At 41.6% G+C, this 14,756-nt stretch overlaps 1 protein-coding gene across 10 annotated transcripts in view; it reads left to right on the top strand.

Moving 5' to 3' along the window:
* The window catches only part of LOC102447841 (oxysterol-binding protein-related protein 1), a 116,983-nt gene that overhangs the window by 8,274 nt on the left and 93,953 nt on the right, over positions 1–14,756 (top strand). For 7 of the 10 annotated variants that reach the window (XM_075920842.2, XM_075920843.2, XM_075920833.2 and 4 more), the window contains 3 exons: positions 2,076–2,201; positions 11,007–11,092; positions 13,219–13,293. In XM_075920842.2, coding sequence (XP_075776957.2) covers positions 2,081–2,201; positions 11,007–11,092; positions 13,219–13,293 — 282 coding nt within the window. In that variant the 5' untranslated portion in view covers positions 2,076–2,080. Of the gene's footprint in view, positions 1–2,075; positions 2,202–6,363; positions 6,413–11,006; positions 11,093–13,218; positions 13,294–14,756 lie in introns of those variants that run through there. The other 3 variants (XM_075920837.2, XM_075920839.2, XM_075920844.2) reach the window with 2 other exon arrangements.

The raw sequence follows: 14,756 nt of genomic DNA on the forward strand, positions 1-14,756 counted from the left end.
AGAGAGAGAGAGAGAGTGTGTGGGTGGGTGGGTGGGTGGGTGGGTGGGTGGTGTGTGTATATCAAGGCAGTTTTGTTGTAATAAGCAGCAAGCCAGGAACACATTTTGTGTGTGTGTGTGTGTGTGTGCGCGCGCGTGTGCATTATATTACTCTTGCTTTGTGTGAGTGTTGTACTTTTAGAAGTGAACCCCATAAATCTTGGTAATATAAAACTTTCTAAAATAGTACCCAGTAGTGCTGAGCAGTCCCAGTTACAGATCACTTCACACTAATGGGCCTCTTTTTAAAATAAAGGATTAAGTCTCTTATAGGGGCTTATTTCAATGGCTTATCCTTCCTGTTACCATAGGCAGCCAGCGAACAATGAGAATTTTATCCCACAAACTGGCTCCGTTCTCCAGTTGAGCTTCATTTGCTAAAGGGATTCCAATTAATCCCCAGCCAGATGCTCGGACTAAACGTTATACTTGTGGTGTCTCAAAGCATTAAGAGGTGGATGGAGGTAAAGGGGGAAAATAATTGCTACAGATGGCATCTATATATAATCAATGGCCAGGGCTGGCTCTAGGCACCAGCAAATCAAGCACAGGCTTGGGGTGGCACATTTCCAGGTAAGCAGCCACCCCACCAATTTTAAAGGGACATGGGAGATGCCACTACCCACTGTGCAGCGCTGGCACCCATGCATTCCCGGAGCCTGCTGGCCACCCTCTGCCTCCTGCTGCTGCCTCGCTCCGCTGCCTACTTTGGGTCAGCCCTACCTGCGGGGGCCGGGGCGGGTTCGTGGGGGGATGTCCCCGGTGCAGGAAGCGCAGTCTCTCCTCTGGCCAGGGCCATGGCGGCTGCAGGGGGGACGGGCACCCACCGGGGTCCCTGGGCATGGCCACACAGACTGTGCTGGACAAGGCCCTGCAGGCGCTGGAGAAGCTGCTGCTCCAGCAGTACCTACTGGGCCTGGGGCTGAGGAGCAGCCCCCCCACCTGTCCCAGCTCCTGCCCCAGACACGCCAGCACCTGCTGCTGATCCGGGCCCAGCCTGAGCTGCCTCTGGGAGGCTGGCTACTTCCCCATCCTCATCAGCAACCTCCAGTGCAAGGTCTAGCAGGCCACCAAGCTCTTCAAAGGAGACCCCGAGGGAATTTGTCAGGAGGGGTTGGCCTCCAGGTACTGGCTCCTAGGCAGCGGGGGCGGGGCGAGGCAGGGATGCCTAGGGCTGTAGGTCAGGGAATGAGGGGCACCGGCAGCTGGTGGGGAGAGCCCATGGCTGGTCTGCTGTGGGTCAGGAGTGAGGGGCACCAGCATGTGGGGGGACGGGGACGACCCAGGACTGAGCTGGCTGTGGGAGCTGTGGGTCAGGAGTGAGGGGCACTGGCAGCTGTGGGGGGGCAGGGCTAGGCTGGCTGTGGGTTGGGAGTGAGGGAAGACACTAATGTTTTTCATTAGTGTAACCCAAATTGTTTGTAATTGTGATTTTGTAAAAATTAAATGAGTACACTAGTAAGAAATTGTTTTATTTCACTAACTACAAATTTTCTGTGTTCATGTTTTAAAAAAATTTAAACAGTCAATCTCTCCCCCCCCCCCCCCCCCCAAATTGCAAAGTGCAAACGTTTAAAAGCCAACAAAAAAAGCGGGGGGGGGGGGGGGGGGTGGCGTGGCCAAAATTTTTTTTGCTTGGGGCGGCAAAAACCTAGAGCAGGCCCTATCAATGGTGTTATTTGCTCATTAGCTAGGAACGTGAACTGAAAGTGACCAATAAGCAGGAGAACATCTTCCATTTAAGCCATATCAGTGTAGTCTGTAGGTTCATTTTGCTTAGGATATGAATATTTAGACTAAGTGAGCACATCGCCAGTTTACAATAATTGCCCTATGACGGAAATTTAAATGTGAGTAGCAGCATTAAAAGGGAGGCTACAATACAGTGAAGTAACTTAAATGGATTGGACACCTTTTGGAATAAATCACTGTAAAAGTTATAGTATATCGTTTTATTTTGGTGTTACTGATGTTATTGTTGGAGACAGAGGAGAGAATGAAAATGTAGCAACTAATAGTCTGTATTTATAATCTAGTAGGGATGAGCACTGAAGCAGAACAGCAGCTTCTCCATGATGCTAGAAATGGAAACTGTGAAGAAGTTAGACAACTGTTGGAAACCATGGACAAAGGAGAAGTAGTTGTTGACATCAACTGCAAAGGTTAGTATGGCTAACTGGTCAAACAAGACCCTGATAAGGTTATAAACCTTAATGGCTAGCTTAATTGATGTACTGCCCAATCGTTTTCCTCTAAAAGGAACAACAGAAAACTGTATCATTTGTGTGAACATATGTATATGCATAAATGCTGCTCTATGCACCTTACGTAGTAGGTACGGTACAATGCTTTTAAAGTTCTCTTGTTAAAGCAGAGTATACTACTATATACAAATGACTACAAGACTGCAGAAATCTCATGTGTTGGGTTGTGTGTGGTTTCCTGTTTTCAGTAATTAAGTGGTGCCATTTGCAAAGAACATTGATGCCATGTGCTAGCACTTCCAGTGGTGGACATGCACTAATAAGTCTTGAACATGTGTGCTGTAACTGCTTGTCTCTGTCTTGTGTCTTTGAATCTTTGTAGTACAGCACACCCCTAGTCAATACTTCTTTATAACTCGGTTGAGAGGTAAGATTACATATTTGATATCTGTAGAACTTGAGCAGAATCAGGGACTCTAAACAGGGAGGAGAGGGTATGGAAGAGGGTAAATAGTTGATGTTAATATAGCATTAGCATTATAGTAGGGCCTGCAGACCCCACCTGGGACTACATGCCCCACTATTACCTTTCTGTAAAGTTTATAAAAGCTGCTGTATTGACACATTATGATGTAGTTCGATGAAACACAAGGTAGAGGAGAAAATGGAGCCTTCGCAGAAATGAGGTAACTGACTTTGACCAAAATCACACATCACATCTCTGGCAGCAATGACAATAAAAGCCAGATTTACTGAGTCCACTCCAATGCTTTTTCTCTTGCACCATGCTGCATATCCTTTCCCTTAAGCTATAGATGTTTCACTTATTTGTGCCTCCACTTCTAAAATATTAGAGCTAATCTCCAAAAAAAAAAAAAAAAAAAAATTGTTCCATCCTGTTCCGTGTAGGAAGAAGGGAACAAATGGCTTAAATAGGAGGTTTTTTGTTTGACTGATAGCAGGATAAAAACAATTCCCTTAAAGGATCTTTTGCATAACTCAAGCCAGCAGTTTGGACAATTAAAATTTACACTTATCAAGATTTTTGCATCAGCTGGATTTGTCATAATACAGGTACAGCTGTGCCACCAGCAACTGCCCATTATGAATCAACTTCCTCAGTTATACACATGTATGTGCTAGTGACATGGTATGTATTTTTCTGATGTGAACATTAAGACTATGCTACTGTATTGTACAGGGTTTTTTTACTATGCTTACTTCATTTTGGAGTTAAAATTTGGGACAAAAACAAGACAAGCCCTGCAAACTCCACTGTAGGGTCAATGATGGATCTTTTAAAAAAAATCTTTATTGCTCCCCCTCTATCCCTAAACAGGGACATCTGGAGCTTAGCCAACAGGTCTAATTTACCTACCAATATCTCAACCCTTCTCTCGAAGGACCCTCTGAGGGAATAGTTCAGGTACCATGGTAGTTCAGTCCCTGGTATGTACAGATATTTTCAGTAGTGTCATTCCAAGAGGTGCCACTTTTAAGAACATAAGAACGGCCATACTGGGTCAAACCAAAGGTCCCTCTATCCTGTTTTCCAACAGTGGCCAATGCCAGGTGTCCCACAGAGAGTGAACAGAACAAGTAATCCTCAAATGATTCCTCTCCTGTCATCCATTTCCTGCTTCTGACAAACCGACTAGGGACACCATTCCTGCCCATCCTGGCTAGTAGCCATTGATGGACCTAACCTCCATGAATTTATCTAGTTCTTTTTTGAGTCCTGGTCTTCACAACATCCTCTGGCAAGGAGTTCCATAGCTGATGCTGTGCTGCATGAAGAAAAACTTCCTTGTTTTAAATCTGCTACCTATTAATGTACATTGGATCACCAAAAGACTATAAAGTGCACACTTGTTCTATTAGAAATAGATTGAAAGATCAGCTTATTTTCCCAAAGGCTAAGCAACATCCACGGGCAAGTAAAGATCCTTTTATCTATTTAGTACATCTGTCAGGACTGTGCTAGGCACTGTAGACTTATTTAAAAACTAACTTGCCTTATAACTTTTAGCCTAGAACAAAGAATGTGGAGAAGGGATGCAACTTTAACTTTTGATCTTATATTTTTTCCTATCAACTTGGAACTGGGTAATCCTTTCCTTTCACAATCTGTTTAAATTTCTTCCACACTTGCTCCTAGTACTCATTGCCTCTCATTCCAACAAAATGAGTTGTGTTAATGAAAAATAGCACTGCTGACATTAGTGGGCTGTGTAGAATTTTATTATGCAGTTACTGCCTTTCTAGTTTATGGTTTGTATTTTCCCTTTAGCTACAGCGTAGTTGCTATCATGACTTGCACAAAATGCAAACAGGAAGGATAATCTATTTTGAGTGGTGGCTAATTAAATTTTCTTAGAAGTAGTAGAGCTTTGGTTTTCTATTTGTTTTTCCATGCTGATGCTTTCTTGTAATGTCTGCTCTTGTAGAAACAGAAGCTTTATGTGCAGGTGTGACAGCCTTGGAATTATCTTAACTCGGTCTTCATTCTTGCCTACCTTTGTGCTTCACTAAACCATCTCCTAACAGATAGCTTGCATGTTACTGAACAGTTGAGATGGCTGATAGGAAAACATTGCTGGCCACCTCAGTTCTGGTTTAAGAATCCAACTTAATTGAAGCTGCAGCAGCTTGCACCCATTTGGGTCACTATTCTGTGAAACAGTTTTATCCATACTGCAGTAGCATAACCCGTCACATAAGTGCAGCATGATGCTCTTAAAGCCATCTGCTAGCTGCCACCATACTTTACATGCAAGCAGTACAAAAGAGCAAACTACAGTATCTTTTAGTAAGAGCTTTCAGAGGCTAACATTAAATGGCTTCAAAAAGGCTACACAATAAAGAGATTTTAAAAATACAACGAATAGTCCTGCAGCACCTTAGAGACTGATTTAAAAAATGTACATGGGCACAACCCACTTCTCCAGATGAATGAAGTTAAGGTGTCCAGGGTACAAATAAATAGCAGTGAAAGAGAGAATGTGGAGGGAAAGAGAAGGGGGGGAAGAGGGAAAAATATTGTCAATTAGAGTTCAAGCTAAATGAGACTAATAGTGGGCTCTAAGTACCCAGTGCTTAAGTTTTTATGTTAGGATGTGCAATGTAGTGGCCCATCCAATTCAAGTCTTTGTTCTAGGGATGTAAGTGACTAGTTGACTACCCAATAAGCATAAACTTATTGGATAGTCAAGTAGTGACTCAACTAGTCACCTCCCTCTCCCCCTTGCTGCCTCTATCAGCCTCCATAGGGGCAGGGGAGGCAGAGGCACAGCAGGAAAACCGTACGAGCAGGGACTGAAGCAGTCTCAGCTTGTGCCAGATTCCAAATGCTGTGCTTCTGCTTTTGCAATAGTGCTTGCTAGTATAGCAGAGCCACTGAGGTGCAACCGGGATAGTGAGCATCCCACCTTCCCCTTATCGACTAATCAAGTAGTCGATGGAAATTCCATCAACTATTTCATTAGCTGATTTAACCGAAATGTAACATCTCTACTTTTTTTTTTTTTCAGACCTCGATTTCAGGTGTCAAACTTATAAAAGAAATGAAGTTGTGCAGCTTCTCTCAAGCTCGTTTTTGAAATTGCTTTGTAATATAGTCATTTTTAGATCCATTAGTGAGTTGCCTGTTCAAGTTGAAATGTTCCCCATCAGGTTTCTGTGTTACCATTTTGAATATTTCATTCGTGTCCATAATCCTTTGTTGTAGAGACTGTCCAGTTGGCTCACAATACCATTTACACTTTTTGTTCATCTCTAAGGTGCTGTTTAAAAAAAAAAAAAATTCAGTTGGACTAAGACAGATATCCTGAAACTTTTGAACTTGAGACTTTAAGTTCATTTATAGGAAGTGACACACTGCTTATTTATTAAATCGAAACCTTAAGATTTCACTTTGCTAAAGATTCAGTTTCCTTATTCTGTACAAATTCCCTCAGTGGTTTGTCCATATTCCATAAAGCTATCCTAAATTACCAGTGCTACAAGCTGTTTTTGACAGGACAAGTTAAGATTTGAACGCCATTTGTCTGATATCTGTGGCCATATCATTAATGTAGGCTACTTAAAAACCCATGACTTTATTGTAGGTGTTTCTTGTCCCTCAGCTTCTGAAAACATGACTCCTTGTGCACAGAAGGAAGACTTTCCAGGTTAACACACAATACTGTTGGGTGACTTGTAGACCTTTCTGGACTTGTAGAAGCAAGTGAGATGGGAGTATATTTGTCCTTACTTAGACTGGATATGAAATGTTGGCTTTTCCCCAAGTGTTAAGTTTAAATGAAGGTTTTGTACTATTGGCATTCAGGACTTCAGAATTATGCTCAGTTTAAAAGCATACATTGTAGCTATTTCTGCATTTGAGTTATTGCAGAACAATTTTCTGCTAACTTTTTTATGTGGATTTACTCTTGGTGAGAGCCAGGCTCCCTGGGAAAATCTGGCAAACATGTGCATTTCAATTGAGATGCTGCCCTTGAGCCTCTCCAATGACACTGTTTCACACATTCCATTTCACTTCTGTGACATGGATGTCATATTTTATGTGTTTGGGTTTACAGTAAAGAGTGCTGGGTGCAGGTTTAATGCTGTAGCATTCCACTTACTTTCCACTTATGTTCTGCACTGAACATACCAGCAAGTGGTGAGATGGAAAATACAGTGCTACGTAAAGAGGATAAACTGTTACAGGGCTCTCATTGTATGCCTACTTCAGTTTTATCTGCCGTACTTCTGGCAACCTTTGCACTTTATTCTTCCTTTGCCCTCATTGCTTATATTTTCATTATCTGGAACAGGATCATAACACTAAAAAATAACCCTGCACACTTTACACTTCTATTCAGTAGACTTCTGTTTGTAGTGGCAGATATTAGTTTTGAAACAAACTGTACAACCTGCTGGTGGCATTCAACATGGATATCAACACGGATATCAAATTGTAACAGTAAAAAATTGGGGTAGTAAGAGAGACTAGCTTACATTCTAGGACTTATGCATTTTGCTTGGTTACCATGCCTTGTTAGAGGTTACACATAGGATCTTATTCCAACATAACACAAAGGCAGATTTAACAATTGTGCTTGCTTGTGTGGGTTTATATTGGGAATCCAATGATACCTATAACTCCTACTCCTACTGGGCTTTCACTTTAGCCCATGATAGCTGATCATTAACCAGTCTGCCTATACAGTACTGTTGACTAAAGACATTGCCTCTTAAAGCATGAAGCTGGGAAATACCTGTCTTCCACATCAACCTTGTGGGGAAAATATGAACAGTTTCTAGCTACTAATATCTTTAAAAGATGTAGGCATGGGGATGTAAAGTTAGAAGACCTGAAGTATATGTGAGGGGGGTCTTGGGAAAGAGAAGACAATATATTACCACGTTTGGTTTGGGGGGGGGGGGGGTGTGTGTGTGTGTGTGTGTGTGTGTGTGTGTGTGTGTGTGTGTGTGTGTGTGTGTGTGTGTGTGTGTGTGTGTGTACACTGTTATCTTAACTATACTGGCAGACTTCTTGGTTAGAACTCTTTGGAAGAGATCCTAATCTCATTTGCTTCACTGTCTTATGAGAAAATGTGTAAATAACCCAGTTTGGTACCACTTGGAAGGTATTCCTCTAGTGTGGTGAAAGGCACTGATGCATGGAAACTGAAGTGAAAAGGACAAGCCACATTTTACACAAAAGATGGATATGGTTTAATCTAATGTTCAGAGTGTTAGGATTCTAACAAGTGGAAAAACCATTGGAGGAAGCCAAATGAGGTGGTCTTGAATCTTTCTGCCAATAACTTGCCCATGCGAGTCACTGTATTTAGCAAGTATAAATATAGCATCTGTTTACTGTGAGGTGATACTGCAGAGCAATCAAGGCTGTTGCCATTTTGCAGGCATGCAGTAAAGATTCCTTTCCCAAGGAGCTTACAGTTGAGGCTATGGTACATGGCAGCAGATCAATGAGACAAACTAGAGAGGTGGGCACAAAAGTGGAAGAGCTCACAAGGTAATGAAGTAAGCAAATATACTACAATAGGAAGGCTCATCTTGATGCTTGAAATGAAGGGGATAAGGGACAGCAAGGTGTAGCTTGGGAAGGGGTTAAGGGACCACAATCTTCAAATCTTTAAGTGTTGAGGAAATTTGTGAGGGGGATGAGGGTGGGGGAGGGGCAGAGACCCTATTTAACCATAAGGCAATTTTAATTTGAAGGCACTTAGTGCTGCTTATCTCTGCTGAAATTGGTAGCGGGGGAGGGGGGGAGCTACATGAAAATAACTCTCATATTCAATTAGTGCTTTGAGCCCCATTTTTAAGAACGGTGTCAGGTTCGCTGCCAGTGATTTGTCAACTTTGACAAAATTGCATAGGCTGCAGAGGTCAACTTGGAAGGCAGTCATAAGATGAAAGAACTTGCCTACACTGTAAAAGTGTTACTAAACCAAGGTCCTCTTAATGCCCCCTCCACACCCAAAAACAAGTTTTATGGCTGATATTTAAAAAGCATCATCAATATGCAACATGTTATGTTGTAGTCCAGAACAGCTTAAGTTGTTGTCTACGGCTATGTCTAGACTGCAGAGCTTTTCCAGGGTACCAGAGGTATCCCAGAAAATCTATGCCACATCCAAGGAATGCGTCTGCTTTTTCATAACAATCTCTGAAAAAGCTGATGTGTTTTGGTTTTTTGCCATCCCTGTAATCCTCATTGAGGAAGAAGGGATGTGTCAAGAGGAGGTTCTTCCAAAATTTGACCCTGTGTTGATGGACCAAATTTCAGAAAAGCCTCTTTAGAAAGAAAAATTGAAAAAGATATGCAAATTGCGGCTTGCAATTTGTATCTTCTTCCAACTTTTCTTTTGTAGTATAGACCTAGCCTACATGTAGCAACTAGGGAAACTAAACTCTGTTACCAGCTCAGTGTAATGTATTTCACTACAGCAGCGGTTCTCAAACTTTTTGGGCTCAGGAATCCTTTACATGCGTAAAAATTTATGCAGAGCCCCAGCAGTCCACTGATTGCTTGTACTGTACCTATCAATGTTTCCAGTTTTTCAACTTTGAGGAGCCCCTGGAGATGGAGCTCCGCGGAGCACAGTTTGAGAAACAATGCACTACAGTATTAACCTAGAAATTTTAATCTAGAAGTCTACCAAGTTTGTTCAAGAACAGTGAATATTTAACTAAAGCTGATGTTTCAGGGAATGTCTAACACAGCTAGTTGCTACTTTAGCTTTGTTTTAAACGTATCACAATCAGATTCAGAAAAAAATGGTGGTTATCCAAGACCCTTGTTCTGTGTCCACTTCCTGCTGATTCTATACTGTTAGATCTCACTCTTGCGGGGTGGTGGAGCTGAACTTAAGAGCTCTGTGGACTGCAGACTGCTTTTACCAGTTCAACTTGCTTGACATAGAAAGCTTTATGCTGTTGCCAGTGCATAGTATTTCTAACATAGTTTATAACCCGAGTTATCTTTTAACTTGTTTTTCGTGTTCTAAGACCGTGTTTCTCAACTTTTTTATAAAGTACCCCTTTAAAAAAAAAAAGTATCCTCAGTACCTATAGTTTTCAGACACACTTTTTTTTTTCTACCATTGCAACACATTTGTTTAAACAACTTAATCGTAGTTGGGTGGGTGGTGAGATTTTTGGGTGTAAAAGTACAAAAATAATAAAGCGCTGTAAAACTTAAAACAAATTCAGTTTTCTCCAAATTTCAGTTGTGTTGACACATCCCTCCTCCCCCAGCCAGACTTCTCTCGAGTACCCCTGAGGGTACTCGAACCACTGGTTGAGAAACACTGTTCTAAGTTCTTAAATGCAGGTATTTGCTTGACTCTTAGAGTTGTGTAATAGGAATGGAGGTAGTTAAACTGGAATTGGCTCTTTTGACTCTCCTAGATCTTTTTTTAAAAAAGATAAATATCTAGTTCTTTGAATTCTCTTTTTACCCATGCATGTCAAAGAACACAGAATAAGAAATATGGAAGCCACAATTTAATGCTAGGCAGCTACTCTATTAGGGTATGTCTACACTCTAGTTCGAACTAGCGGGGTAATGTATGCATACCGAACTTGCTAATGAAGCCCGGGATTTGAATTTCCCGGGCTTCATTAGCATAAAGCCGGCGCCTCCATTTTTAAAAGCCGGCTAGTGCGAACCCCGTGCCGCGCGGCTACACACGGCACGGGCTAGATAGTTCGAACTACGTAGCCATTCCGAACTATCTGTACTCCTCATGGAACGAGGAACGTGGAACGAGGAGTACAGATAGTTTGAACTACGTAGCCATTCCGAACTATCTAGCCCGTGCCGCATGTAGCCGCGCGGCACGGGGTTCGCACTAGCCGGCTTTTAAAAATGGCGGCGCGGCTTTATGCTAATGAAGCCCGGGAAATTCAAATCCCGGGCTTCATTAGAAGTTCGGTATGCATACATTACCCCGCTAGTTCGAACTAGCGGGGTAGTGTAGACATACCCCTAGAGATGCTCTCATTCAATCAGAAGCTATGGGTTTGATGCCATAATTAGTGGGTGGAATTTTTTATTCTGCTGAGGGTCTGATTATGAATATTTAGTCCTCTCTTGGCTGAAATCTATAAATGATTACTCTCGCTGTAGAGTCTAACTATGCTTGTTATGTGTTTGAGAGTTGGCAAGAACTTAGTTTACACTGAATTGTTCATGTAGTCTTATAGTACAAAAACCTTTGTTTACCTGATGTTCTGTTTCATTTTTAGGTAGAAGTAAATCTAATTTGGGTTGGACACCTCTTCACCTTGCATGCTATTTTGGACATGGCAATGTGGTCAAGGATTTGCTGAAGGTATACTTAAAGCTTTTTATATTCTAAAATGAGTCTGAAGCTCCTATGTAACCAAGCGGTACCATGAAAAATATTGCTACTTTTTTTCGTAATACTGCAAGTTGCTCTTGTTAGTGGAGGAGAACCTCCCTCTTTTACTTAAGCTTTTTTTTTAATGCTAATTTGGTGGCTATAATTGTAGGGCACTTGGCTCTTTCTAGCTTAGTTTGAAATGAGATTTCCTCCTCTCCTCTTCCCCACCCCCAAAAAGTTTTTGCATTTAATCTAAACTAAAGCTAACCAACTGCACAATATTGCTAATGGCAGCATTCAGATACATGTACAAAGAGTAAATATAGCTTCTTGTTTTGCTTTTTGTGACCGTTTCAGTGAGGGGTGACTTCTTACAAACTGATTGGAAATGCAAAGAATAGACCCAGGTAAACTGGGTCTCTAGGGAAGAACTAATCAGGTTCTGATGTTGGAACAGATATTTCACAAGGATTCCATCTCTAGTCCTACAGACATAACTAGTATCAATAAATGATACTGTCCCTGACCTAAATACTTTGCTTACAACATAGAGTAAACAATGGCAAACTTTCAGCGGTGAGAAGGGTAGTTTTATTGTGTCAACACAGCCTTGGCGCTAAAGGTCAGCCTGTGTAAGTGCTGGCTGTTGGCACTTTTGGGAACAAAATACTTTACATACACTGTTCCCAACAAAGCAGTATTCATACTTGCTGCACATAACTTAGTCTTTTGGGGTAAGTGAGCTCTTCATCTCCTGACACTAGTCCTCATGAGCTCAATCACTAGACCAGCTTCCCAGGTAATAGTAAACCATCCCAGTTAGTTGTGTTGCACATGCAGCTTGTCTTGAGCTCTTTCTGACTGTATTAAGAATAAGGTGCAGCAGGAGCAGTGTAAATGGTAGACTTTAAAGAATAAGAAGGATTTCAGGTGCAGGAAGGGAATGGGAAAAAATTAGCTGAGATTTAGCTAGGAAGCTAAACCACAAAGGCAATGTACATAGTTTCTACTTGATATGGAAAGAGGCAAGGACCCAGTAAAGAGATCTTGAAACAGACTAGTTATGGCCCATTTAATCTCAGAGAAGACTGCACTGCAGTGTATTTACTACTACTACTGTGTGATGTCTTCCTGCTATAGTGAACTTAAAACTTTCATGGCTGCTGTATGCCGTTTGTAGAGATGAATGACAAAAAGCTGTACCTTTGAGCAAGGTGGTTAAGCCAATTTAACTGCTGCTGTTGACAGCTCTAGGGCTGTGTCTTAACTATCACTTACGTTGTAGAATTTATTTTGCTCGGGAGGAGTGATAGTGGTGGAAACTCCTTGCTCCCTCGCTAAGTGACATAAGTTGGTGTAACAGTGTAACTTAAATGCTGGGGTGGGCAGCACTGTCAGTGGAAGAGTTTCTCCTGCCATCATGGCGGCTCATTGGGGGGTGGTTTAATAATACCGAGGGGAGAACTGTTTCCCATCAGCATAGAGCTACTACACTAGAAGTCGGGCAACAGTTCAGCGCATTGGCACAATGGCACTTCTGTAAGCTCTTTAGTGTAGACATAACCTAGGTTGACAGGCTTGTTGACCTCGCCATTGCCTCTCAGGGAGATAAGCTAACTAACAGGAGCGGTTCTCCCATCTCTGTACTGTAGTGAGTGTCTATGCTGAATCAGTAGAGCAGCACTGCTGTAGCAATTTACATTCAGATTGGGGCTATGGCTACACTTAATGCTCTCTTTCACAAGGGCTCCTTATTGTAGATTTCCTCCCCTCTAAATCTTTCCAAGTTGTCACTGATTAGTCATTACAAATATACTGGGATAGAGAGAGAGGTAGAGCCTTGCATGGATACAAAATGTGTACTGTATTCACATCTGTATCTGCAGAAATGGGCTACTGACATCTGCCGATACGGATACCCACGTATATAAAGTAGATAGCCGCAGATTTTCAGAGCTCTACAAAAAACCTCCTAATTCATGTTATTGATCTTTGACAAATATAAGTCAAGAGGTGTTGGTAGGAAGGAATGTTAAAGGAATGTTTTTATTGTAGAGGTAAACTATTGATCTGCCTGTGTTTCCAGCATTACTTAACAGTCTCTGCATTGGCAGGCTGGTGCAGAAGTAAATGTGTTAAACGATATGGGGGACACTCCACTGCATCGTGCAGCCTTCACTGGACGCAAGGTAAAATACACTGATTCTAACTACGTGTGTTCCACCCTCATGATACAAAAAGGCAATGCAGCATAAGATTGTGTCCCTATAAAGAGTGCTATAATATGTCAAGAGCATCTAAAATGTTAGTTGATTTTTAAATAGGTATAGATTGAAACCAAAGCATTTGAGTTAGGAAAAATCCTTGTAAATACCAAAAAGCAAAATTTTACATGCCTAACTTCTAATCTGTCTAGTCTTCAAATGGGATTGGGTTTTTTTTGGGGGGGAGGGGAGTTGGCAAAGGAAGAACTGCTCCCTCCCTCTGCCCCTTGTGAGGATAGAGGAAACATAAGTAGTCTTTCTCAATAGCTGCTCTTTCCTTTTTTGTTCTACCGGATGTGGCTGGCAGCTATAAAGGGGGAACAGTTATTTTCTTGTGAAGCCCTTCACCAGCACGCTTATCTGTGCAATCACTTCCTATGTCACTCTTGCTATGTGCATGGGATAAAGTGCTTTAGTGCAGGAGCATGGTGCTTATCAGCCTCCCAGCTGTAAATGCTGGCTGTCAGGTGGAAGCCAGTTTAAAGGAATAGGATAAGTACCTGTTTCTACACACCACTTGACAGGCCACTTATTAATCCCCTCACATACCATAGCATGAAGTAGTGATGCTCAGACCGCAGAGGTTCAGAAGCCAAGTTAGTGATTAGCATTACCCAAAAGAGCCACAGTAATGTTACTTGTTTCATTTGTATACTGTATATTCATGTTTATACAATATAGTGGGAAATATTGAGTTGTATATTTCCTATCATAGGGTGCGTCTCTACAGCACAGTTGTTTCGAAATAACAATGCGAGCCTCTACGCAGCAATTCCATTATTTCAAAATAATTACGAAATAATGGGTGGTATATTTAGAAATCTGTAAACTTCATTCCCCAAGGAATATCGCCTATTCTGAAATAGCTATTTTGGAATAGCAGTACTGTGTATGCTCCACTGCTGCTATTTTGAAATAGCTCCTCCTCAGGGCCATGTAAAGTATTACTCCCCAGTGCCTCCTGGGGCTCTAAATTTTGGTAGCAGGTCCACATTAGGAAAGCCTAATTTTGAGGCTTCCCTGTAGTGTAAACATGATATGTAGCAATAAGCAATTTTGGAAAAAATTCCAAATAGCTTATTTCTAAATAAGCGTGAATATACTTCTTCATTTTGCTGTGAGAATATATTCTTTTCTTACAATTAGCTAGTAACATAAGAAAAGCATCCTGATTGGTTAATAATTCAATCAATGTTTTAAAATATCCTGTGATGCAAATTTCTGGAAGGAATATTTTTGTAGAGGTAAATTATTGACCTGCCTGTGTTACCAGAATTACTTAAGTCTCTGTATTGGCAGGCAGGTGCAGAAGTAAATTTGTTTAATGAGTCTCCCATATCCTTTAAGAGTCACTTATAGCTCTGTACCCTCAGTCTGGGTATCACTGG

The sequence above is a fragment of the Pelodiscus sinensis genome, chromosome 2, assembly GCF_052426305.1.
Source record: "Pelodiscus sinensis isolate ZL-2025 chromosome 2, ASM5242630v1, whole genome shotgun sequence".
Lineage (NCBI taxonomy): Eukaryota > Metazoa > Chordata > Testudines > Trionychidae > Pelodiscus > Pelodiscus sinensis.